The 26737-nt window shown below is 40.7% G+C and overlaps 1 protein-coding gene across 1 annotated transcript in view; it reads right to left on the bottom strand.

The window, feature by feature from the left end:
• Nucleotides 1-4219: 4219 nt before the first annotated feature.
• LOC148997349 (protein NLRC3-like) overlaps nt 4220-26737 on the bottom strand; it is a 46968-nt gene continuing 24450 nt past the window's right edge. Inside the window, exons 4-5 of the mRNA XM_089122372.1 lie at nt 6556-6729; nt 4220-5991 (exon numbers count right to left, since the gene is read on the bottom strand). Coding sequence (XP_088978498.1) covers nt 5973-5991; nt 6556-6729 — 193 coding nt within the window. The 3' untranslated portion in view covers nt 4220-5972. The remainder of the gene's footprint in view (nt 5992-6555; nt 6730-26737) is intronic.

Here is a 26737-nt window from a genome sequence, read left to right as displayed (position 1 = left end):
ATCAAAAGTTGTATTTGTATTAGTTAATGCACTGACTGTGACATAACATGAATAAACAATTAGCCTAACAGTTGTATTATTAAAGGGTTAGTTCACCCAAAAATGAAAATTAAGTCATTAATTACTCAACCCCATGCTGTACCAACCCCGTAAGACCTTCGTTCATCTTCGGAACACAAATGAAGATATTTTTGATTAAATTTGAGAGCTGTATAACTACCACATTGGCTCCTAAAGGACTGCCTCTTGACGGCCCAGAAAGTCAATGAAGAAAATGTTTAAATATCCCAAGTGACTACCGTGGCTCAACTATATGTTTATCAAGCGACGCGAATACTTTTTGTGCGAAAAAACAAACAAAAATAACGAGTTTATTCGACTATTTCTTTTCTTCCTTGTAGGCCAGAACGAGACTTCCTTAGATTTCCACGACGCATGCGCGAGATTTGCGATCTGCTCACATCAGCTTACACCACTTCAGATCGCAATTCTCGCGCATGCGTCGTGGAAATCTAAGGAAGTCTCGTTCTGGCCTACAAGGAAGAAAAGAAATAGTCGAATAAACTCGTTATTTTTGTTTGTTTTCTCGCACAAAAAGTATTCGCGTCGCTTGATAAACATATAGTTGAGCCACGGTAGTCACTTGGGATATTTAAACATTTTCTTCATTGACTTTCTGGGCCGTCAAGAGGCAGTCCTTTAGGAGCCAATGTGGTAGTTATACAGCTCTCAAATTTAATCAAAAATATCTTCATTTGTGTTCCGAAGACGAACGAAGGTCTTACGGGGTTGGTACAGCATGGGGGTGAGTAATTAATGACTTAATTTTCATTTTTGGGTGAACTAACCCTTTAACTAAGACGAACAAAAACAGTAACAAATGTGTTGCTCATGTTTCATACATGAATAATGGAAAAATGAACCTTATTGTAAAATGAAATCAAAGATACATATTCCTTACAATTTAGAGTTGGACATGGACTTAAGATTTAATTTAACTCGATGTGTGACATATTAGATCTGTTCTACATATATGAGGTTATGAGGACATCTAGTGGTCATCTGATATAATGACATCCAGAGTCGTGTGTGCGTGTGTGTGTGTGTGTGTGTGTGTGTGTGTGTTGTTACTGGAGTATAACAAAGTTATGTGATCACACAGGGTCTGATGTTCGTCTGTCGGTCTAAAGATCATGGTGTCTGAATAAAATAAACGTATAGAAAGGCAGAAACAGAGCATGGCAGTTACAGCCACCGCCGCCATTGATCCTGCAAGGAAATCTCTGGGAAAACTGGAGGAACTGGATCCAGAGGTTGATCTTTTCTCGCTAGCTAGCGGAGTAGCAGAGACGTCTGAGACGCTGCAGTGTGCTACATTTCTGCACACGGCGGGGAAGAGGACATACAAGAATACATTTGAGTTCTCAGAAGAGGAGAAAAATAACATACAAGAACTAAAAGACAAGTTTAAAAATGACTGTGAGCCTCGAAGAAACCTACCATACATCAGACGTGTGTTTTTCACCAGATCGGCTGAAACAATCAACATGTACGTCACAGATATGAAAAGCAAAGCAAAAGACTGAGTTTGGTGATCTCCACGAGTCATTCATTCGTAATAGGATTGTATGTGGCAGGAGACAGGATCAACTAAAAGGCCGGCTTCTGAGAGAAACGGATCTCACACTGGAAAAGGCCGTAGACATTTGCAGAGCCAGCGGGATCACGTCGAGTCAGATGAAAGCACTCAATGATGAGGTAAATGTCAATAAAGCCAAAGAAAAGAGACACCAAATCACAGCAGAAGTCAGTGATGAGAGAGGAACGCAGCAGATGCGGCAACAAGCTCCAGGACAGAAAATGCCCAGCCTACGGGAAAACATGCAAGTCTGCTCAGAAGAACAATCATTTACAAAGATGTGTAATTCCCAAGACCTGCAGAGTCAGAGGAAAAGAACGCACGTGATTGGACAAGATGCTCACATGTTTATTGGTACAGTAACAGTGGAGAAAGAAAGAAATGTAATGTCCATCAACTCAAGTAATGAGGATGAACAATGGATGGAGACAATCCAGATAAACAAGAATGATGTAAAAGTGACACTGGATACAGGAGCTGAATGTCATGTCAGGCCCCGTCCACACTACTACGTTTTTGTTTAAAAACGGAGACCTTTTGCTACGTTTGCACCTCCCGTCCACACTAAAACGGGAAAAACGAAGACCTAAAACGGAGAAGTTTAGAAACGCTGCAGCTGCGTTTTGCGTTTTGAATCTCCAGAGGGCGTTTTAGTGTGGACGAGACAAAACGGAGGAGTTTACAAACGATGACGCAGAAGCTCACGCTCGGCTCTATGATTGGGTGTTATCAGTCATGACGTGTCCTTCCCTGATTCGCCAAACACTGTTTACACCGGCGCGCGCATGCCCAGTGTTGGTGAATGGTCACGTGATCTGCGTTTTCAGTCGTTTTAATGTGGACGGAGATCAATTCTAATACGCAGACAAAACGCTGGTGTGGACGGAGATCGTATTCGTTTTAATTCTCCGTTTTTAAACGAAAACGCAGTAGTGTGGACGGGGCCTCAGAAAGAGAGCACAAGTTGCTAAACACAGCAGGGAGACTGCAGAGGTCAAGCTGCAAACGGCTGACATATTCTGGACACAAGATGGCGCCACGGGGCAAGAAAGCACTAAATTGTGTGTCCAAAGGACAGAAATACAAAATCCTGCTGGAAATAATGAAGATGATGCACCTGTCATTCTAGGACGATCTGCATGTCAAAAATGGGCATGATTAAAAGACTGTCTGAAACTGAAAAGAGCAGAGACATTCTCCAGGATTGTGGCGATCTATATGAAGGACTAGGCTGTTGACCAGGAGAACACCACATACAAACTGATCCAAATGTCAGAGCAGTTGTGCATGCGCCAAGAAGGAGACCTGTAGCTCTGCGAGAGAAAGTGCTTGAACAACTACAGAGAATGGAGCAGATGGGGGTCATCGCAAAGCAAACTGAGCCGACTGAATGGGTCGACAGCATTGAACCTGTAGTTACATCCAAGAAAACGCACATTTGTGTGGATCCTAAAGATCTTAATCTGGCCATAAAAAGAGAGCATTATCCAATGCTGACAGCAGAAGATGGACTCAAGAATGCCGAATGCAAAGTACTTTTCTGTGCTAGACGCGAATCAAGGGTTTGGGCAGATAAAGCTGGATCATGAAAGGTCAAAGCTTTGCAAAATCAAAAGCTGAACAGGAACAAGTGCAAAATAAGACTGACGAGATCAGGCACATCGGACACATACTGAGTGCTCAAGAGTTAAGCCAGACGGAGGAAAAGTAAGGACTGAAATTACACCGCCAGAAAGCAAGAACGGCACAGATTTCTTGGAGTGGGGGCGATATCTGGCAAAGTTCATTCCCGATATGTCTGACAGAAGTGCAGCGTTGAGGAGATTGCTGGAGAAAGACACAGAGCGGCACTGGGAGGATGATCAACAGCAAAGGTTTGAAGAACTGAAATATTTGGATACTCAAAGTCCTGCTTTGAAATCTCTGACGTGAGCAAACCCAGTTCAGGAGGAACAGGAGCTGTGATTCTGCAAGAAGGAAGGCCAGTGGCTTACGGCTCCACAGATCTGAACCACCGGCAGCGTAGACACACACACACACACATTGAGAAGGAGTTGTTGGCCATAGAAATCTCACCAGTATGTGTACGGACAGGAGATCATGATTGAAAGTGATCACAAGCCGTTAGAGAGTATATTTAAGAAGCCGCTGCATCAGGATCCTATGAGATTACAAAGAGTGCTTTTACGGCTACAGAGAGACAATCTGAAGCTGATGTACAAACCTGGTCAGGAACTATACATAGCAGATGCTCTAAGTCCAGCATATTTACACCAACAGAAGGAAAATCTGCTGGAAGAGGATCTAGCGCTGAACTGGATTACGGCACAACTTCCTATTTCAGAAGAGAAACTGATGCTTTCAGAAAAGCAACAGCAGAGGATGCAGAGATGCACATGTTCAATAAGGCAGCGCTGAATGGATGGGCCAAAGAATGATCTATGATGACAAGATCAATACACAAATACTGGACATATCCAGAGGAAATCAGTCATGAAGATGGTCTGTTATTGAAAGCAAATCAGCAAATGATCAACAAAATACACGAGTCACACCTGGGAATTGTCAAATGTACGGCAAGAGGAGAGACATTTTGTCCTGGCCAGGTGTGTCGACACACACTGAGATCAGTCTCCAGATGTCTACAAGACTCATCCTGTGACATACATTCTCCAACTCATCTGAAGAACTGTTTCTTGAGGCCGTCTATCCAGATTTCCATCCATAACTGTATTAAAATCACCTCCCCATATAATCTTGGCAGTAGGAAAAGTTGTAATCAGCTGGCTAATTTTATCTTCTACTGTTGTAAATAATAACTTGTTGTCTTTTTTGTTGTTACACGCATATATGTTTATAATAATGAATTGGAAATGATCTACATCACCAACCAGTATTACCCATCTCCCATTTGAATCTGATAAATGTTTAATAACGTGCCCTTTAAAGTTTCCCTGTAAAATAGCGACACCTGCTGACCGGTTACTCCCAAATGAAAACCATATATTTTTCCCCCAATGACTATTTTGAAAAAATAAAAATAAACATTTCCTTTTCAATGGGTCTCTAACACCTCTGGCATTTACAGAAAAAACAGATACAGACATAAAAACTCAGAACAAATAACGTTAACTGTGTGAACTTCTTTGCAAAAACTGCAGAGATAACTGCTCTAATGTAATCATTAGCTGCTTCAATGTCCCTTATAGACCCCTTTTGCGCCGACGTCACAGTTGGGGTTAGTTTGGTGATGTTTGCTCAAGTGCAATCAATTGAAAAGTAACTTAGTCATCATAGCGAAGTAGCATGATGCTAATCTGTATTAAAAAGCCATAGCCTGCACAACTTAATTCCTATGTTCCCCTTAAAACAGTCACCGGTGCTTTCTGTAATATGCATGTACTTGCGGGCGTCATGGTTCGGTGCATGAATATAAAAATAAATAACTCGCGTGCAATTGAATTAATGTAGCTAATGCGGCAGAACTACATTATACGTGGGATCTTTAGGGACAATCTGAGATTGCAATGCTGGAATGTGACGTTTTTAATACCTCGTCATTTTGTTCATACATGACATTATACAAACTGCAATGTGTTAACTTATATTTGTTTACACTTGCAATAAAACACAACATTGTGCTTTTGTCAAACAAATTCATGCGTGTTTTGAGTGAGTTTCTTTCCTGTTTATGCTCGCCAGCCATAATCTCTGTCGTTGTTCGGACAAAAGCTGAGTCTTCTCACATCCATGGAGTCTAATGACGGGTATAGTGTAAAATCCCGATTTAACTGAACATCCGGCACGATTTTATCATCCATTGACCCAGCAGGAGATGACCATTTTCACTTTATAGCACGAAACTCATATCACTTCGTTCAACTCGTATTGCTTCTTCAAATGTTTTGCCCTCAGCAATGGCGCCGGGTCGGCAAATGCCCGTATGTTGTGACGTCATGTGGGAACTATGTATTTTGAGCACCCTCACTATTTTCAGAAGCACCCTCAGTGATTTGGTTCTAGAACCAGCCCTGCCCTCTGCTGGTACAACACACACACATTCAGGATCTATAGTTACTCTAAAACTCCAACATTTTTATATACTGTGCATTATACAAATAAAAAGGTTAATCTATGAATGAGAAAGTGTAATTTGCTGTGAAATAAAAAGTGTTTCACTGCCGCCTCATCAGGTCTGTCAGAGGATGGTTGAAATCTAAATGAAGTCTTAATTTCTAACAGTGAAGTCACTGTATCTTCAGTCTCTGTTGATTCTGTTGACTGTGAGTCTCTGTAGTGGATCCTTATTCACCATCAGATGATCAGCAGAACATCAGACTATCCTCTTTAACCTTCAATAAAACACACACACAGTCACATATGCAGTATGAGATATTACATCTGTCACATCTTTACATAAGAAAACTAACTAGATAATCTATATTAATTCCTTCTCCAACATGATAATATAGCTTCTATCTGATGCTCAAAGTCACTTTACAAAATCGAAAGCACATGAAAGGTCACTTTCACACAACGGACAGCTGATCCAGAACCAGCAGAAATCATCATTACACTCACTACAGATTTAATATCAGTTGATAACAACCCAAATCTCAGATTATCAGAGAGAGTTAAAGGGGAAAAGCTGAAAATAACATTAATATTACTCTCACAATGTCACAACAGTATGAGCAGAATTAAACTAATTTGTATTCTCTTACACACACACGCACACACACACACACACACACACACACACACACACACACACACACACACACACACACACACACACACACACACAGTGTTACTGAATCTGAACCATTACTTTTATTTCTAGTGAGTAAATCAGCCATTTGAACTTTAAATGAAAATGATGATGAAATTCGTTGAAATTCGTGAACTATTCTTACTCTAGTGTCTCCAGTTTATAATGTGGATCATCCCTCAGATCCTCCAACAGCTTCACTCCTAAATCTCCTAGTTTATTATCAGACAGATTCAGTTCTCTCAGGTGTGAGGGGTTTGATCTCAGAGCTGAAGCCAGAGCAACACAACCTTCATCTGTGACTCCACAATCCATCAACCTGTAGAGAACAATGACACACATTAAGCCTATATCCAGAGATAAACACAACACTTAAACTATAAATAACATAATGTTGTCCAGGGGCACCGTAAAGGGGGGGTAAACGATGACGATTCTCGGGGGCCCATGACTAAGAGGGGGCCCCAATAAAATTGTGGTTCTAAAAAAATATATTTGATTGTTAAAATTATTAACTTTAAATTACTCTATTTGCTGTTTCCTGGTGTCAAAAAATGATTTTGTTTAGGAAACACAAATGTCCGTGGGCCCCTCTCCCCCTCTCAATTATCATAAAATGGTTCAGTCCACCCAAATTGTATCCAGGCAACATATTTTTACACTCTGATTGTGTGAGACGTACACGCTTGGACAGATTCGGCTTGAAGTCGTTCATCCTCGGATGCTAATCATGCGGTGCCGCGCGCTGTTACAAAAAAGCTGTGCACACAGCTAAGACACGGCTAAGTGAAATGAAGTCTTTGCGGTCTTGTGCACCAAACTTGTCACTTGCCGCGGACGCGCCGAGAATAAACAAGGCTGAGTCACTAACTTCGCCTCCGTTTCCCTCGTAAGCTGATATTAGTATTTAAACATTCTCTATGATATCAGTCTCTTTCTCTCTCGCACATATCTAGGCTAGTTATTATTGCTTTATTTTTAAAGTTTGTGGTTAAGAATCGTGTAAAAAAAAATCCCTTATTTTGGGGGTGGAATCCGGGAAATCTTCCTTATTTTCAATGTTCAGTGTTGACGGCTATGCCGTACGCACGCTTTGTAGATAGACAGTTTCAGATAAAAAACTTAGTCTCAACACAGTTGAGCTGACAAACAGCAGTATATTTACAACAGTCTGAAACAGGTGTAGGCTGAAGCTCTTGCTTATGATGCCTATCCTTTTTTTGAAAATATCTCTTATTTAAAAAATAAAAGTAAAATAATTATTGTCTTACATTATAATCTTGACAAACAAATCTAAAAAAAATGTATTTCCTAAACAATACATTTGCACCATCCCAAATACAACAAAAACAGTTTGTTCATTTATCGCTCTTTAAATTGTTTCATTTAGTTTCATTGCATTATTTTTAAATAGTTTCTTTAACATGCTAAGTGTCCCTTCCAATTTAAATTATTGTCTATAATCACTCCAAGAAATGTAATCGCTGACACCCTTTCTATTTCAACTTCATTAATCATTCATTTACCTATTTTATCCGATAAACTATTACCAAATACAACACATTTTGTTTTCCTTAAATTTAATGTTAGTTTATTCAAATCATACCAATATTTAGCAGTACCATTTTTTTTCCATTGTATCCAGAAGTTGTTTCAGATTGTCACCATGACAAAATAAGTTTGTATCATCTGCAAATAATATACATTTTAGTACTTTGGAAACCTCACATATATCATTAATGTATAACAGAAAAAGCAATGGGCCCAGCACAGAGCTTTGGGGAACCCCACATGTTACCTGCACCAATTGTGACCTGCAATTATCTATTTGGACATATTGATGCCTTTTCTCTAAATAATTACTTATCCAAGAGTGAGCTACCCCTCTTGCTTCATATTTTTTTTTCAGTTTCTCTAGTAAGATCTCTAGATCTCCTTTTCTCTGGAAAAAGTCAAATGCTTTTTAAGATCTAAAAATACCCCAACTGTGTATTGTTTATTTCTGTTGCGTTAGATATTTTCTCCACAAAATCTTTTAACACATGTGTGACTGTTCTAATACTTCTAAACCCATATTGTTGCTTGCTTAGTATATCATATTTTATAAGAAAATCATTTAATCTTGTGTAAACTAATTTCACCAATATTTTTGAAAATTGTGAAAGCAAAGAAATGAGCTTATAATTTGAAAAGGTATGTCTATCTCCAGTTTTATATATGGGTATAACTTTAGCGATTTTCATATTTTTTTAGGAAATATGCCATTTTAAAGAGACAAATTGCATACATGTACCAGGGGTTTCTCAACACACTCGATAATATGTTTTACCACAGACATGTCCATGTCATTCCAGTCGGTTGACTTCTTATTTTTAAATGATCTGACAATATCAATTATTTATTTCCATCTGTTCCTCTTATAAACATTGATTGCTTATTTACACTACTCATTTCTCTTTCCATTCTACTTTTTTTATTAATTCCTACTTATCTCAATACGTTTCAATTGAGCAGGGTGTAGCGGGTGCACGGCTTTGCATTACAGAGGACAAATTACGAATGTGGACATGGGATGGAGTTCAATTGTCTGATTGACTTAAATAGATGGGCATGATTTTATGTAAATTAATACGAAAAAAGTCAGCTGTGTTGGGTAGGGGGGCTGTTAAGATTCTTTTCATAGGGCCCAAAATCCTTAGCAGTGCCCCTGATGATGTCAATATGAAATATATACATATACTCATCAGTTCACTTTGTTAAATTACATCAGTTAGGATTAGGGGATTTAATATACAGTTTAAAAATCATTATTTCTATGGAGAGTCCTCATAAAACATGGAAACACAACGTGTGTGTGTGTGTGTGTGTGTGTGTGTGTGTGTGTGTGTGAATGGTTAATGTATTTGTAAAAACTAATCACATTAGGTCTGTCATATAATAATATATAGGCCTATACAAATATCTCTGCATGAACTATATATTGGCACACAGTGTGAACAGTGGCGGAGTGTGTGAAACAGAAATCTCTTTATTTCAACAGAAACATGAGTGTGATTATATACTGGACTGTTTCAGTGCCTACAACACAACCAATACACTTTATTAGTCATTGTAAAAATTGTAAAAGAGGTGAATGTAATGAACAATAAAGAGTCATGAAAACCCCTCTTTCAGCTCAAGTCTTCCTCACAATCGTTCTGAAAAGTCCTCTTAAATGTGTGTGTGTGACTGTGAGGAAAACTGGAGGATTTTACAGCTGACAGTTCTATCAAATCATTGAACACAATCTGTATTTTCCCTTTAACAGTATAAATGTTTATATACATTCGCTATAAATGCATATATTTGATATTTTCTCATACAAATGTCCTAAAACCAGTAGCGTAGATCACAAATCTCCGTTTCTTCAGGACTCTGACAATAAAGATGGAGAGTGACAGAGAAGACAGAAACTCTCGTAGCTCTCCTCAGAAAAACGCTTGTTACACACACACACAGTTTGATTGTGTCGGTAGTTTCTGGCCAACCAAACACCCGCAGCGAGTCTCGGCCTGACACATCACGGGGGAAGCCTGACACACCTCAGCTCTTACACCATGGACACACACACACTTGCGACCCATGAACACCTCTCTAAACTACTGCGGGATTTTACAGTTTTCAGCGTCTGTCACAGTAAAACACCATGTGCTGTCATGAACAAGAGGAATGTCTTCTCATAGGATAAGAACACACAGTCTCATTAATAACACACACACTGACATGTCATCGATGGACTATAGTGTTTCTCCATGTCATAATCTGTGACTTTGACATGATGTAGATTTTAAACCTGGAGAAAAATCTCCACAGTATCCAGTTTCCTCCTGAAATTAAAATGAATGGACTGTTAATCCTGCCTGTGCTGAGATTGAGTGTGTTTAAAGTAAAGGGTGTTAAATGTATGTCATGATGTCAGAGTGTGTTTTTCAGTGTGACTATCAGTCCTGCAGTTTCAGCTTAATGAGGAGCAGCTCATGTGTTCAAGCATTTACAGATCAAACACATGAACTCAGTGCAGGAGAAACACAGCAAACGCTTTATACATATTAATCCTCTTACATCATATGAACAGAGGTCATCATATGAACAGAATTCATGAATTTAATAAGGATGAATTTAATAAGGTGAATTCATGAATTTAATAAGGTTGTTTCAATAGCTTTGCTTGTAATTAATGTAATAATTATTTCCCTGAATTTTATTCCATTTGATTATAATTTATGAATTCACAGTGACAGTTTAATGTGAGAGTCGTGTATGATCTTACCACAGTTCCTCCAGTGTACAGTGAGGATTCGCCAGTAGATCAGAAAGCTGCTTCACTCCTGAGTCTCCTAGTTTATTCCCAGACAGATTCAGATCTCTCAGGTGTGAGGGGTTTGATCTCAGAGCTGAAGCCAGAGCAACACAACCTTCATCTGTGACTCCACACTCCCACAACCTGTAGAGAACAATGACACACATTAAGCCTATATGCAGAGATAAACACAACACTTAAACTATAAATAACACAGGCAAGGCAAGTTTATTTCTGTAGCACATTTCATACACTATGGCCGTTCAAGTTGGCTATATCCCTTTCAAGTGGACCCGTGGAAGCGGCGTGAGACTGAATCAGTGTTGCCAACTTAGCGCCTTTGTTGCTATTTTTAGCGACTTTTCAGACCCTTTAGTGACATAAAAAAGTGACTAGTGCCAAATCTAGGTCCTCTTTGGTCAAAGCTCAGTCTCCTCCAGATGTTGTCAGTGGTGCGAGCACGAGCTCTTGCTTTCTCCCTGCCGTCTCTCTCTCTCTCTCTCTCTCTCTCTCTCTCGCTGCGTCTCCCCTGTTCAGTGAATGATGAGAGGAGCAGCGGCTCGTTCTTCTGTTGAGCGCACGGCCGCTGACAGACGGCAATCAGCAGTGTTTCTCACTGACGCATCACTTATCTGCTGCTCTTTTGTTTTACATTTAAAGAATTTAGTTTGACTATTTTAATTTAGTGCTTATTACTTGTAATACTCGCTATCACAGAGCTTTAGTTCATCCAGTTCCCGAACTCTTAATTCAGATCATTTACACATATAAAAAATTTAGTCATTCACTATATCATTGCTACTCGTTCTATTGTCTGACAAAAAAAATCAGTGTTTGTTGTGTTAGTTATTATTAACACAATAACGCAACACATGCAGGTTACGTTTCTCAACAATGAGAATGAATAAATAAACTTCTGTTTCTCCAGACTCGCACTTATCAGTAATCCACAAATCACAGCACTTTCATAATCACTAAGCCATAGGGTAGCGGTTTCAAATTTATCTAGATATATTGTTCAGCATTGCTTGAGCGTTTTATAATTTGCATGGCTGAATTATTCTTCCTCTTATCTGAGCAGGCACGTGCAGGGGGGGGGGGGGGGGGGGGGGCGTTGGGTGCTGGAGCACCTGCCCTTTTGCCCCTTGGTGCCCAAAGTGCCCTTTTGTCAAGATAAAATTTCCTCTCCTTTTTTTGTATTTAAAGGCACTTTTGTGGATGCCTGCCCCATCTAACTAGTAGTAAAATGAATGAATAATAATTTAGCCGTAAATAAAATGACCCACATGATGACCTTTCACCTGATTCCACACGCTGCACGCGCATTTTGTAATTTCGCGCGGCTATGCGCAATCGCGCATTCCCAGAGGATAGCTTCAACTCTTGCAGCTGCTGGTAAGTGGTGTTCTATTCTCAGCGAAGTGATTTTGATGTTTGTTTACTACTTATTATTATTATTATTATTATTTTACTAGAACAACGTGAAGAGAGCATGCAGAGTGATATTGTTTGTATTGCTGTGTGTAGGCTGTAGAAGTAACGTTAGCTTGCTGTTTGAGGGAGAAAAGTTTCGTGGAGGGGTGTTATTTGACTAAAAACTATTATTTGTACTTTAAACTATTATTATTATTACAGTATTTATTAAAAAAAATATTTTCACATAAAAATGATTATCACAACTCTGGTATGTTATTTTAAGATAATCCATGTGATCAGAAGTACCGTGACTACTGTAGAGTTACTGTCCTCGCTTATGAACTCAGTCAGACGGCGGGAGTGGAAGGGGATCGAGCGGGATTCTTTATTGCTGTTGATTTCAGTCTCTTTTTAATGATAGGCCTTACGCATCTGTCAATCATCCCCGCTTGATGATCTGTCAATCATCCGGCGCTTAAAACAACACATTTATCGATTACATTGTTTCTCCACTAGGTGATGACCAGTGTTGGGCAAGTTACTTTTAAAAAGTAATTAGCTACAGTTACTAGTTACTTCTTCCAAAAAGTAACTAAATTAGTAACTCAGTAACAAATTTTAAAAAGTAATTAGTTACTTAAGAAAGTAACTATTGCGTTACTTTCAAGTAAAATTCAATTTTAAATGCTCAAATGTGACCTCTACCCCTATTTAACGGAACTTAAAACACATGTGCATGTTCAATTATTTATGAAAAATCAGAATTTTATAATGAAATGGACACTTAATACAATACATTAACAGAAACATGAAACATTGTACACATCTAAAAAAAATGTTGCTGTGGGACAAAGTGAGACTAGCCTCCAATCAAATGCCATGTATGTAGATATTATGTTTATATAGTGGATCAATGCAAATAACACAATAGATGTTTTGGAACTTTTGATATTTATTGCCCCTCAACAGGCCACAACTGGGCAAAATTAAATTAAGTTTGTTAAGCTGTTGAGTTATATGTTCTCATTAACTATATTATTTTATGTTTCTTACTGTTATTTTGTTTTTACTTTATGCTATTTACTGTTACTAAAAATGTGCAAGAGTTCATTGTGCGCATGTGTGAACAAATGGGGACTTTTATTTTGACTCAACTTGTGTTCCTTCCTTGAGATGAATGTCGTGCTGCTGCTCCCTCGCACACTGATGTTATGCCAGCGCATTGAGAGGAAAACTAACAAATAAATAACACTGAGAAATAGTATCTGGATTGTTCTTTAGAGGATGGATGATTGCAACATATTGTGCATGGACATGACAGACGGAAATGAAAACTTAACATAAGCAATACCATTTAGAGAAGGCTACTTTTGGATTATTTGGGCTCGTCGGCATACCTGTCTCTCGTTGACTGACTGGCTTGTGTTATTCCTTGTGTCCGTTATTCCTGTCCGACTATGCGTTATGATGGGTCGTTCGCAATTCATGAGCGTTAGTCGATAGTGATGATGGGTCGTTCGCGGAGGAGTGTAGGTGATGATGGATCGACTCGTTCGCGAATGAGCTTTTGATGGGTCGTTCGCGATTCGCGAATGAGCCGACTCTTTTATTTGAACGTCGGGAGCTGGCTCGCATATCTGAAGAGCCGACTCTATTTTTACTAATTTAGCCTATAGAAATTAAATAATTATATAATAAAAAGTGAAATATTATAGTCAAAGTCATTTAAAGAGCCGTTTGTGAGCCAAAAGAGCCGGCTCTTTTCAGAGCTGAGTCAAAAGAGCCGAATGCTCATCACTACTATGCGTGCTTTAGAACACCCGCCCAAACTCTACCTCTGATTGGCTTACAGTGACAGTTTACTCTACCTCAGCCAATCGTCAGCATTTATGCGCTTGTCTCGTGCTCAATGGAAGAACAGTAAAAAAGTGTGCCTCTCGCTCAGTGTCGCGGCGAACGCCCCTTTTCGTCAGCGATCAGGCGGAACAAATTATCACTCACCTGTGGGCAATCAAGTAGGAAAGACGCACATTTCCTATTCAGTGTGTCGGCTAGTACCAGCAACAACGCCAGTAAAGCGCGAGAAAGGAAAGCGGCTTTCTAATCAGACTTCACTAAAGCTGTGCAGATATTGGTGCCAAATCAAAAGACTGAACAGACAGCCGGTAAGATCGCCACTCAAATCAGACTTTGTTGCACGCTGATGAGGCGTTGAGGTGCGAGTGGAAGAAGGCATTCATGTTTGTGCGCTGTAGTAGTTGTGTGTTGTAAACATTCACGTGGTATTTACATAATCACTTAATTTAGTGATTTAATTCTGATATGTACTCAGATATACGGGATATTGTTGGCTTGTAAAGACATGGTTTAAAGTCGTGCATGGTCCTATTTTTATATAACATTTGCCTAAAATGGAAATCAAAAAGAAAAAAAAAATGAATAAATATTTAAATGTTGGAATAGTAGTTTGTACAATTTTTAAAGGGAGTGATTATGTACTGAAAATATTTTGTATGGGTAAAAAATGTGTTAAATTCACTGTTTTGATATTTAAATACTCATGCAATTCATTGTGCCTCCTGTAGTTTAAATAGTAATTTAATGTTTGTGATGAATTTAAACTCAAATAGTTAATGGAGAAATTTGTGTATTTGTATTTATATACAGTATGTGTCTAGTGCCGAGTTTGATAATTAATCATTTTTGAGCTCTGTGTGTCTGTTTTTACCACAAACATGCAAAATAGTAAATCGTTGGTGTTTTCTGGTTTTGACGGTTTTTCACCTGTAATGTCTGGGCTTCAAGAAGTGATGACAAATAAAAGAAAAGGACAAAGATCCAAATTGAGGCCTGGTTATTGAGTGAAACAGTTTATTGTTCAAGATTGGTACCTCCCTATCAAGTGAGGGTTAAGCACAACTAAATGAGAAAAACACTTGACAGTGAAAAACCGGCTGTCTGTTCAGTCTTGAGGAAAAGGTAGCAAGGGACCTTCGACTGTCAACTTACGGAACGGCGGATGAAATTTTTCGTATCCTTGAGAACCGATTTGGAAACAAAACAGCAATCGCTCTGGAAATTGTTGAGGAGCTGCAAGCGCTGCCACCAGTAAGAAGCCACCAACCCAGGAAGATTGTGGACTTGATCCAGGTTGTAGAAAAAGCCTTGTACGACCTCAGTGAGTTGGGGAACACGGGCGCCTTGAAAAATCCACTCGTAACGAAGTCCCTGGAGAGCAAGCTACCTGAAAGTTTAAAAAAGGAGTGGCTGGTCTATGTGTCAAAAGGAGAGGAGGCTGTATCACCTGAAGACAGGTTTGACATACTCCTTAAGTTTCTAAGAAGTCAGGAGAAGATTTACGAGCAACTAGATCAATTAAGGGATGATGACTCCGGTAAGAGGGAGGCAAAAATTCTGCAAAAGCACGCCCGGACAAGGTCTACCAATTCCTCAAAGTCCCAAGGACTGTGCGTTGTCTGTGGAGAGAGGGCCCACGGGAGGAAGCTGTATTATTGTAAGAAGTTTAAAATGCTCAGAGTAGCAGACAAGAAAGAAGCAGTTAAGAAACTTGGTGCTTGTGGGAGGTGTCTCGAGGTTCACGACAACGATGCAGAGTGCAAGACCAACTTTCTGTGCAAAAACGAGGGATGTAAGGATACTCGAGGTCTGGCCCATCATTATTACCTCTGTCCCAAGGTTGGAAGCAAAGGGGATGAGCTGAGAAGAGAGAAGCCCAGCCCAGCAAGAGGCGAATTGAGAAAGTACACTGAGACCCAGGAGGAGTTCCTGACAAGCCTGGCCCCTGACTTGGCTCAGCGGTGTAGGGATGCGTTCTGTAATTCTGTCTCTAGAACGTTTAGTCCAGCTATGGTGGAGAACGGCCTTGAGGAGTTTCCGGTCATAATGATGATCCTCGAAGTCACTGCAAATGCTGGGCAAAAGATTGGGACCTTGTTAGACCTGGCATCTGACACCAATTACATCACTCATGAGGCTGCAAATGAGCTGAATTTGAGAAGTGAGGATGTCACGCTTATAGTCCATGGAGTGGGTGGGATGCAAGTAACGGTCGAGACTAAGCAATATCTATTGAAGATCCGGGTCACAACTTCAAAGGGAACCCTAAGATCCCACCAGCTTGTGTGTTACGGGCTGGATAGCATCGCTGAAGTCAATCGGCATGTGCCACCCAAGAGACTGCAAAAAATATTCCCAGACGTTCCCCTTCATGAACTGGTCCGTCCTACTAAGATCGAGCTCCTCATCAGTCATAAAGAAGGCCGGCTCGTCCCTCAGAAGGTGCGTTCAGTCGGTGACCTTGTCCTATGGGATGGTCCCCTTGGGAAAACGGTGGGTGGTTCTCACCCGGATCTCTCGGAAGATGTTACAGTCACTGCCCATAGCTCCAGAACGCATTTTGCACGCTCCATGAGGACAGCAGCTGCGGAGTACAAGGAAATCATCTGTAATGGTTCAGTCCAGTCATCTCTACTTACCCAAGCCACTTCATGTGTTGCCAGGCGAGATTTCATGGATTGGTGGAGATGGGACAGTATCGGGGCTGCCTGTGAACCCAGGTGTGGTGGCTGTAGATGTGGAATTTGTCAACCTGGGGGGAAGGAGATGACCATTTCCGAGGAGCGAGAGCTGGAGCAAATAAAGAGTGGATTGACGTATGTAACTGGAGATCGTCACAGTGAGAAGCCACATTGGCATGTAAAGTACCCCTGGTTGGAGAATCCGGTGACATTGCCCAACAATAGAAGGGCTGTCGAAGCAACGTTCCGGAGGACCAAAAAGCAATTGGCAAGAGAGCTGGAATGGAAGGTAGCCTATAAAGCACAAATCCATGATATGGTTGAGAGGAATGCTGCTGTCAAGCTGTCAGCTGAAGAACTGGAGGGCTGGACTGGGCCGGTGTGGTACATCAGTCATCTAATTGCACCAAACCCCCACTCTGTTACCACACCGGTTCGCCTTGTGTGGAATAGTAGTCAGAAATTTAGAGGCCATAGCCTGAATGACCTACTCATCAAGGGTCCAGATGTCCTCAATGACATCCGTGCTGTCCTCATACGGTTCCGGCAAGGTGTTTTTGCTGCGCTTGGGGACATCAGAAAAATATATAATTCTGTATGGCTTGAGGACCAGGAGGTACATCTTCATCGGTTCTTGTGGAGAGACTCTGAAGAAGAGGATGTTCAGGAATTTGCAATTACGAGGGTTAATATCGGAGACAAACCAGCTGGGTGCATTGCACAAGTTGCCATGCGTGAGACAGCGAATCTGCCAATGTTCAACCATTTTGCAGAAGAGCGCCGTGTGCTGGAACAAGATGCGTATGTAGATGATATCCTGACCTCGCACAATGACCTGGGCAAGCTCAAGCAAATAACAGCAAATGTTGTGCAAATCTTGGAAGCCGGCGGTTTTTACTTGAAGCCGTGGGTTTACTCTGGCCAAAGTGGGAGGCCAGAACCCAGAGACCTGGGGAGGAAAGAATCCTCAGTGATGGTCCTTCCAAACCAACTCTCCGAAGAGAACAATAAAGCTCTGGGTCTTGGTTATGATCCAGAAAGTGACAAACTTCGCTTTATGGTAGCTGTGAACTTCTCCAAAAAGAAAAAGAAAATGAGATTGGGAGCTATCTTGGTGAGGAGAGCTTTTCAAGAAGCGAAGGTCAAATATAGTCCATCAGAAAACACATGGGACGTGCCTTTGTCTGAGGACCTCCGGGAAAACGCCATCTGCCTCCTTGAAGATTATGCTGAGCTCGGTCGGTTGAGATTCACCAGGGCTTTAACACCTTCCGACCCTGCCGCCGAGCCCTGCGGTATCACATTCTCTGATGGCAGTGAATGCTCATACGGTGCTGTATTGTATCTACGGTGGAAATTACTGCATGATGTGATCATACGGCTGGTCGAATCGAAGGCCAGATTGACGCCTTTAGACCACAAGGGGGATGTTGTCAAGGCTGAAGTTTGTGGAGCTGTCTATGCTGTCCGTCTGAAGAAGCATTTCCAGAAGCACTGCAGAATTCGTGTAGAGACGTGGTACCACCTGGTTGACAGCCAGACAGTCCTGGGAGCGGTCCAACGTGAAAGCTATGGCTACCAGACATTCTTTGCTAACAGAATTGGGGAAATTCAAGGCAGCACAAATGTCCAAGACTGGTGGTGGGTTCCTGGACCACTCAACATAGCGGATATTATTTCCAGAGGGGCAACACCCAAGGAATTGGACGAAGGCACTAGGGGTGGCACGGTTCACGAAACCGACGGTTCGGTTTGTATCACGGTTTTAGTGTCACGGTTTTCGGTTCTGTACGGTTCTTGTTATTTTTTTCTTTTAATCTTTAACACTTCAGAAATGTACTTCAGCATGTGATATATAGCTTAATTATCCACACTTTAGGATACAGTATAAAAAAAATTATATTCATGCAATCATGCACAAACTGAATTTGACTCTTTGACTTTAAGCACATTTTGGGACTATCTCAGAGGAAAGCTATAGGTGAGATTTTGACACAGCAAGAGAGAAGAAATTGACATGCTTTTCGTTTATTTGGCAAAAAAAAGGAGAATGTGTATCACTATGTCTACAAGAACTTGTGCATTTTTATCACACAAATCTTATTTACACAAAGAAATTAACTTGCATTTATGAACTGACAACTTTTGTAGCTCTTACAAAAATTCTATCTTTTAAAAGAAAAAAAGAGGAACTACACTGTCTTTTATGAATAAGTCAATATACATGAAACCTCATTAGCCGCGTTTCCACTGCCGGGCTTGGGCTGGGCCAGAGCTAACAGCGAGCCGGGCCGAGCTAGTGGCCTCGGGCCTCAAGCACCGGGCTTGCGTTTCCACTGCCGGGCCAGTAGCCCCACAGCGCTGCCCCAGACCCCACCCCTAACACGCCTTTCAGGATCAAACGTCATAAAACCCAACCCATTTCAGCGGGTATTATGAATTAATTTATTTTTTAAATTAGGAAGATAGCATGTATATTAACTCAACTGCCGTAGTGGCTGCAATAGTGTCCCGAGACCAGTACAGGCGATTCTCCATTTCAAGCAGCGATTTTTCGCGCGATATAACAAGTAGGGCTGCGGGCACGTTTTCAAGTTATTCATTAATCGTTAACCGAGGCCCATCGGTTAATACTCGGTGCATAGTGTGCGCGCCGCAACCTCGAGATACAGAGTAAATTTTTAACACCTTTAATAACTGATTGGACCCCATTTGAAACGAAATTAATTTATAGAAATAAAACGCAGCAAGTACGGAGCAGTTAAAGCCCATATTTCCATCACCCTTCAAACTGAAATTGCCAATTGAAAATAAGCAAAACGTCCATTTCACAAAAACTCCGTGTCTGCAAATAATAATAATAATAATAACCATCATCATCATTATTGTAACATTTTATTAGGCTGCATATGTAGAAGACGTCTTTATCCAAAAAAGGAACAGAGCACAAATAAACACAATATTTTTGACAAATATCAGCGCATATCCAGTGTGTGTGGAGCACGCACTGATGGCTGCGAGACGCCCATGTGAACAGTTTCATTGCATTTCTTTCAGTGGAAACAACTTAAAATACTCTTTAATTTCTGGTCATACAGAAAATAATAATACATTATTCACAAATACATTTATTTATAACAAGAAAACGTTGTGCTTTAACAATTAATCAAGGCGCGCTTCATGATCTCCGTGAACTGAAGCGCGAGACCTGAAACAGCCACCGCATTCGAATTTGTTCGTTTTAAATTGGACATTTAAAGCTTTAGTCTACAGGGGTTATATCCTTTGTAGATTAAAGCTTTAAATGTCCAATTTAAAACGAACAAATTCGAATCGAAAGCCAATATCTTCTATGTTTATGTAGCTTAATTTCTCTCTAAATGTGCATCCGGAGATGGAGATATGTTTTTAGCCGAAAATCATTTAGAAAACAATAGTTTATTAATAAACAATTAATGCCTCGTTATTTTATATTATTTTATTATCAGACACATTTATTATAGCCTATAAATCACCCATAAATCCCCTTTCTGTAGGCTGTGGTTACGGCTCTTCTCATTCAGCACTGCGGGGAAAATATCATTTCCAGGTTCTAATTTGGCCTCAGAAAACCAGTAAAATATATATTTTTTTCATATTAATTTGTCAAATATTTTAAATGTTTAAGGGGCAAAAAAATCAAACAAATATCTGAAAATTCGTCGATATGTATAGCTATATATAGCCTATATATTGTTGCGCAGCATTTGGCATAGGCCTACAGTTCAAATTAAAATGTTATGCAATTTTAAACGGTTAATCGGTTAAACATGGACACCCCTATGTGCATCTTGCTTCAGATCATAACGTTCCTTAACACCGATAAACTCCGCCTTTTACCTTGAACACGCCTCTAGCCCGAGCTGGCCCCCTCTGGCCCAAGGTATTCGACGGGCCAGAAATCCTGGCCGTTGGCCCTGAGGAAGCCCCGATCAAGCCCCGGAAGTGACAGTGGAAACGCGACTGGCCCTGGCACGCACTAGCACGGCCCGGCCCTGGCCCGGCAGTGGAAACGCGGCTATTGCCTATAATTAGGCTATAGAAATAGCAAAGGCCATAAACATAAAGTGAAAAGTTCAACCTCAACACAAAAAACAGTATCAACAATGCTTCTATTCCCAAAAAGTGAGGGTACCTTTTTTCAGTTTAAATTAAAGTGCAGGATTTGGAAACATTTGACTGAAGCTCTTATCTAAACATAAAGTGCCACTGTAACGTTATATTAAAATACCATAACATGAAATCAAAAATGTCCCCACACACCGGACTTATAGACTTATAGGACGCTGGCGCATCCTCCAACTCCCTCATCTCTCCCACTTGCCATTTCTCCGCGTGCCGTGACCTGCAGCGCTCCATACTCCACTTTTACTGGCTTGTTTACTAACTTGAACCAGCGCTGCACAGAGCGATCGGTAATGACATCAAATATCGCGAAAGTGAGTGACGGAGCCGTCGTTCCCGCTCTAGTGTGATGTTATTCACCGGTCGCTCTGTGCAGCGCCGGTCCAAGTCGAACAAGCTTATGTCGCGCGAAAAGAAAACACACGTCACATACGGGCACGAGGTTACATTGCGCATGCGTCGAACCGTGAGACGCACACACGCTCCGAACCGAGACAAGCGAACCGAACGGTTCGGGTGTTTTTTCATGTACCGTGCCACCCCTAGAAGGCACAGAATGGCAGCTGGGTCCTAAGTTCTTAAGTCTCCCGCAGAGTGAGTGGCCAGTTAAGTCCGCTAAGGATGTTGCTGTTGAAGCAAGAGAGAACCTCACACGTATCCAGAAGAAAGCTTTTGTTGCTGCTCTTACCCGGGTTGGAGCAAAAAAGGAGCCCTCCATGAATCTGCTTAGGCCACCCATTGGGGTTGCAGCCACAAGCCTTCTAGATATCAAGCGGTTCAGTAGCCTAGTGCAACTGATAAAGTCACTAGCGCTGGTATGGAGAGCGGCAAAGAAGTTTCTTCATGGCAGAGCCAGGGGAAGATTAAAGTGGGAGGCAGTCCCGTTGGTTGGCATTGTTACTGTGGCCGAAAGGGAGGACGCCTTCCGAGATTTGTGTCTAGCAGCGCAAGAAGGAGTTACTTTCCCCAGCACCACAACAGACCGGCTGGTTGTGTACAGGGATGGAACTTGTGGGTTGTTACTGTGCGGAGGCCGAATACAGTATTTCAAAGAAGACTGCTGGGCTGTTCCACTAATTCCCTTTGACACCTGGCTGGGTACTCTACTAGCACGCCAAAGTCACCAGGAAGGGCATGAAGGGGTTGCTGGGACTCTGTTAAGAATGCGGCAAAAGGCTTGGGTCATACAAGGTAGAAGGCTGGCCCAGAAAGTTGTCAACCAGTGCATTCACTGTCGGAAGGCTAGAGCTCAAGTATGCAACCAAGTAATGGGTGATCTACCAGTAGAAAGGTCAAGACCCGCTGCGCCATTCCAGTTTACTTCTGTTGACTTGTTTGGGCCATATCTGGTGAAAGATGACATCAAAAGAAGAGTGTCCATGAAGGTCTGGGGCATCATCTTCTGCTGCATGGCAAGCCGGGCACTATACGTAGATCTTGCCAGTAGTATGTCCACAGAGAGCTTCTTAATGGCCTACCAAAGATTTGTTGCCATCAGGGGCCATCCCCTTAAGGTTTGGTCAGACCCTGGGACTAATTTTATTGGGGCAAGATCTTTTCTGAAGGTTTTTTTTATGCCTTTCTGCAAAGCCAAGATACAGTAAGCCTGGAGGAGTATGCTGCAAAAAGTGGGACAAGCTGGACGTGGAAAGTGCTCCCTGCTGATTCACCACATAGAAATGGAGCTGCTGAAGCTGGCGTTAGGGTTGCTAAGAGAGCTCTTCAAAGTTTAAGCAAATCGGCAAATCTTACTTTCAGTGAGTTCCTGACAACCCTCCATTTGGCAGCTAATTTGGCTAATGAGCGGCCAATTGATGCAAGAATCCAGAGTCGCGAGGACCGCATTGAGTATGTAACACCAAACTCGCTTCTCTTAGGGCGAGCATCTCACAGTGGCGACTTCAAGTCTTTTGACTTTAACAACTACCCCTACAAGCGCCTTCGTGAAGTTCAAGCCCAGGTTAACGAGTTTTGGAAAGCGTGGTGCCAGCTTGCTGGCCCAAGTCTTTTCGTTAGAACCAAATGGCACACTACGGAAAGAAATGTCGCTGTTGGGGATGTTGTTTGGCTTTGCGACCAGAACGCTCTACGGGGTCAGTTTAGGCTTGGCAGAGTCGTTTCTGTAGCTCCAGACTCAAAGGGCATTGTGAGAGATGTTGAGATTCTTGTCACACCAGGAAATTGTTGCTCAGTCCAGTATCAAGAGCCAGCGACCCAGTCCTTAGTTCCTAGTGACCAGGCTAAGAGGTCTAATGGAGTGATATTGCACAGAGATGTCAGACGACTTGTAGTACTTTTGCCTGTAGAGGAGCAGTCTCTGTAGTGATTAACTTAAAGTTCTGCAACCTTTCCATCCAAGAACAAAAAGGTTGAGTGGGAGGTGTCGCGGCAAACGCCCCTTTTCGTCAGCGATCAGGCGGAACAAATTATCACTCACCTGTGGGCAATCAAGTAGGAAAGACACGCACATTTCCTATTCAGTGTGTCGGCTAGTACCAGCAACAACGCCAGTAAAGCGCGAGAAAGGAAAGCAGCTTTCTAATCAGACTTAACTAAAGCTGTGCAGATATTGGTGCCAAATCAAAAGACTGAACAGACAGCCGGTAAGATCGCCACTCAAATCAGACTTTGTTGCACGCTGATGAGGCGTTGAGGTGCGAGTGGAAGAAGGCATTCATGTTTGTGCGCTGTAGTAGTTGTGTGTTGTAAACATTCACGTGGTATTTACATAATCACTTAATTTAGTGATTTAATTCTGATATGTACTCAGATATACGGGAAATTGTTGGCTTGTAAAGACATGGTTTAAAGTCGTGCATGGTCCTATTTTTATATAACATTTGCCTAAAATGGAAATCAAAAAGAAAAAAAAAATCAATAAATATTTAAATGTTGGAATAGTAGTTTGTACAATTTTTAAAGGGAGTGATTATGTACTGAAAATATTTTGTATGGGTAAAAAATGTGTTAAATTCACTGTTTTGATATTTAAATACTCATGCAATTCATTGTGCCTCCTGTAGTTTAAATAGTAATTTAATGTTTGTGATGAATTTAAACTCAAATAGTTCATGGAGAAATTTGTGTATTTGTATTTATATACAGTATGTGTCTAGTGCCGAGTTTGATAATTAATCATTTTTGAGCTATGTGTGTCTGTTTTTACCACAAACATGCAAAATAGTAAATCGTTGGTGTTTTCTGGTTTTGACGGTTTTTCACCTGTAATGTCTGGGCTTCAAGAAGTGATGACAAATAAAAGAAAAGGACAAAGATCCAAATTGAGGCCTGGTTATTGAGTGAAACAGTTTAATGTTCAAGATTGGTACCTCCCTATCAAGTGAGGGTTAAGCACAACTAAATGAGAAAAACACTCGACACTCAGAGATCTAGTTGGTCTAATGAAAAAAAAACAGCTTCATCACTTGTTATAGTAACGGGACGCATTTTTGGCAGTAACGGTAACGGCGTTGTTAAGAAGAGTAATCAATTAGATTACTCGTTACTGGAAAAAGTAATGCCGTTAGTAACTGCGTTTATAACGCCGTTATTCCCATCACTGGTGACGACAAGCGACTTAAAAATTTATTTGTTATTGGATTATTTATTCAAGAGAATGTAGAACTGTATGATGCTCCTGAAATAAAACTCAGAAAGATATGATGAATTGTTTTTGTAAATATGACTCATCTTACACATCATGTAGGGGAGAGCGGGGCACAACCTAATGCATTTTGATTTTGGCTCAATTAATTAAAAAATAATTAGGTTAGATTAATATTTTTTTACACAAGCAACATACACATCTCTGCTACAAATGAACACTTAAAAGTTTTTTTCTTTGACCTACCATTTTCGTACAGTTGCACTGAAAGTGTTAGAATTACAAATGTTACAACTTAGCCCATATGTGGGGTTAATTGTAACAGAGGGGTTAGTTGTAACACTTGTGTGTAACACACATAATTCAGTACAATTTTATTTGAATAGTTTGATATTGTTTGTGCATCTGTATAGACAGATATCCACACATCCATCCCTCATCCAATCATCCTTCTATTATGGATCAATACCATGGATAGAGACATAGAAAGGGGCTGCACAGTTTTGGGAAAAATAATAATAAATAAAATTATAAAATATTGTAATTGCAATTAAATTGGATTTGTGTGTGGCAGCTGCATGTACAATTATTATTATTATTATTAATAATAATATCAGTCATAATAATACAAATGAGCTTAAAATAAAAATTTAAAGGGTTTATTACATTAAAAACAGGCCATATTTTTATCATTTTTATCAAGTTATCATTCATAGTACACTACATTTTAAACATTTTAAATTCCAACTTTTTTTGTGAATGTCCAACAAAGTTAAATGTATACTCAAACCTGAAAAGTTGTGTGTCTCCCTGTTTTCATTTGATTATCACTGTACACTTGGCGGCTTAGTTGTAACACTGTGTTAGAACTAACCCCGCTGTGTATTACATATTTAACTCTATCTAACCGTCGCTAGGAATTGCTGACATGTTTCAAAACGGTGCTATGTTTGAGCCAACAAAACAGTGATTAAGGCAATATAAAGTTAGATTCAGAAACGTATACACCTAACACAGAAACCGAAAAAAAATCTATGATGAAAAAATGTACTTGCATGGTGTCAAAACACTCTTTGTCCAGTATCTTCACGAAATATAATCAAAACTTTCCGCAAATTCGCGGGAGACTTCTGGCAGCGAGAGAAAAAGATCAGAAAGACATCCTGCTTGATCCTGACGAACTATGTAAAATGTCCGTGTTACATTTAACCCCACGTTAGGTTGTGCCCCGCGCTCCCCTACAGTCTGTATAAGTGTATGATTGAACTTTTCCCCATAGTCTAGTGTTAAACACAAATCACAATACATTTCAATATCGAATCACAATATTGTAGAATCGCAGCGTATCGGCACCAAAGTATTGAATCTGGAGATAGATGCATTGACCCAGCCCTAGTGTGTGTGTGTGTGTGTAATGTATTTGTTAATATTTTAAAGAACTCTTAATATTGATGTAATTAATGTCCAATAAAGGCTGTATTAAAGCACTTAATGACATTCTCTGATTTTCAGTGACCTCATTTATTCACTCAGAGTCTTAATGGTAGAGATGATCTTACCTCAGTCTCTCCAGTTTACATTGAGGATTCGCCAGTAGATTAGAAAGCTGCTTCACTCCTGAGTCTCCTAGTTTATTCTCAGACAGATTCAGTTCTCTCAGGTGTGAGGGGTTTGATCTCAGAGCTGAAGCTAGAGCAACACAACCTTCATCTGTGACACCACAATCATACAACCTGTAGAGAACAATGACACACATTAAGCCTATATCCAGAGATAAACACAACACTTAAACTATAAATAACATAGGCAAGGCAAGTTTATTTCTATAGCACATTTCATACACTATGGCAGTTCAAAGTGCTTTACATAGAGAGGAAATAATCACAAAATAAAAGCAAGGAAAATTCAAACAGTAATTCAAAAGCTTTACATAGAAAGGAATTATAATAATCACACTATAGCTATTAAAAAAATATTATTTCTATGGAAAATCCCCATAAAACATGGAAACCCAACAATGTGTGTGAGCATGTGCCTGTGTGTGTGAGTGTTGCGACGTGGTTCAGCGGTGTCTGCAGCGGAAGAGCGAGTGAGGAGCCGAGCGGGAAGTAAGTGGGTCAAGCTCAAACGATGACCACCTGTCTGTGATTTCAGTGATTGGCGGAGTAGAGCACATTTCAGCGGGCCAGGTGGACAGTGCAGTGAGAGAGATCCTGGAGCTTGAGTGGCCGTGCGGAGCTGTGTACGAACAATCCGAATTGGTCCG

This window comes from Pimephales promelas, chromosome 2, assembly GCF_988280905.1.
Source record: "Pimephales promelas chromosome 2, fPimPro1.hap1.1, whole genome shotgun sequence".
In the NCBI taxonomy this organism is placed as follows: Eukaryota; Metazoa; Chordata; class Actinopteri; order Cypriniformes; family Leuciscidae; genus Pimephales; species Pimephales promelas.
Note: the sequence above shows the minus strand (reverse complement) of the source record. Positions and strands in the feature narration are given on the sequence as shown.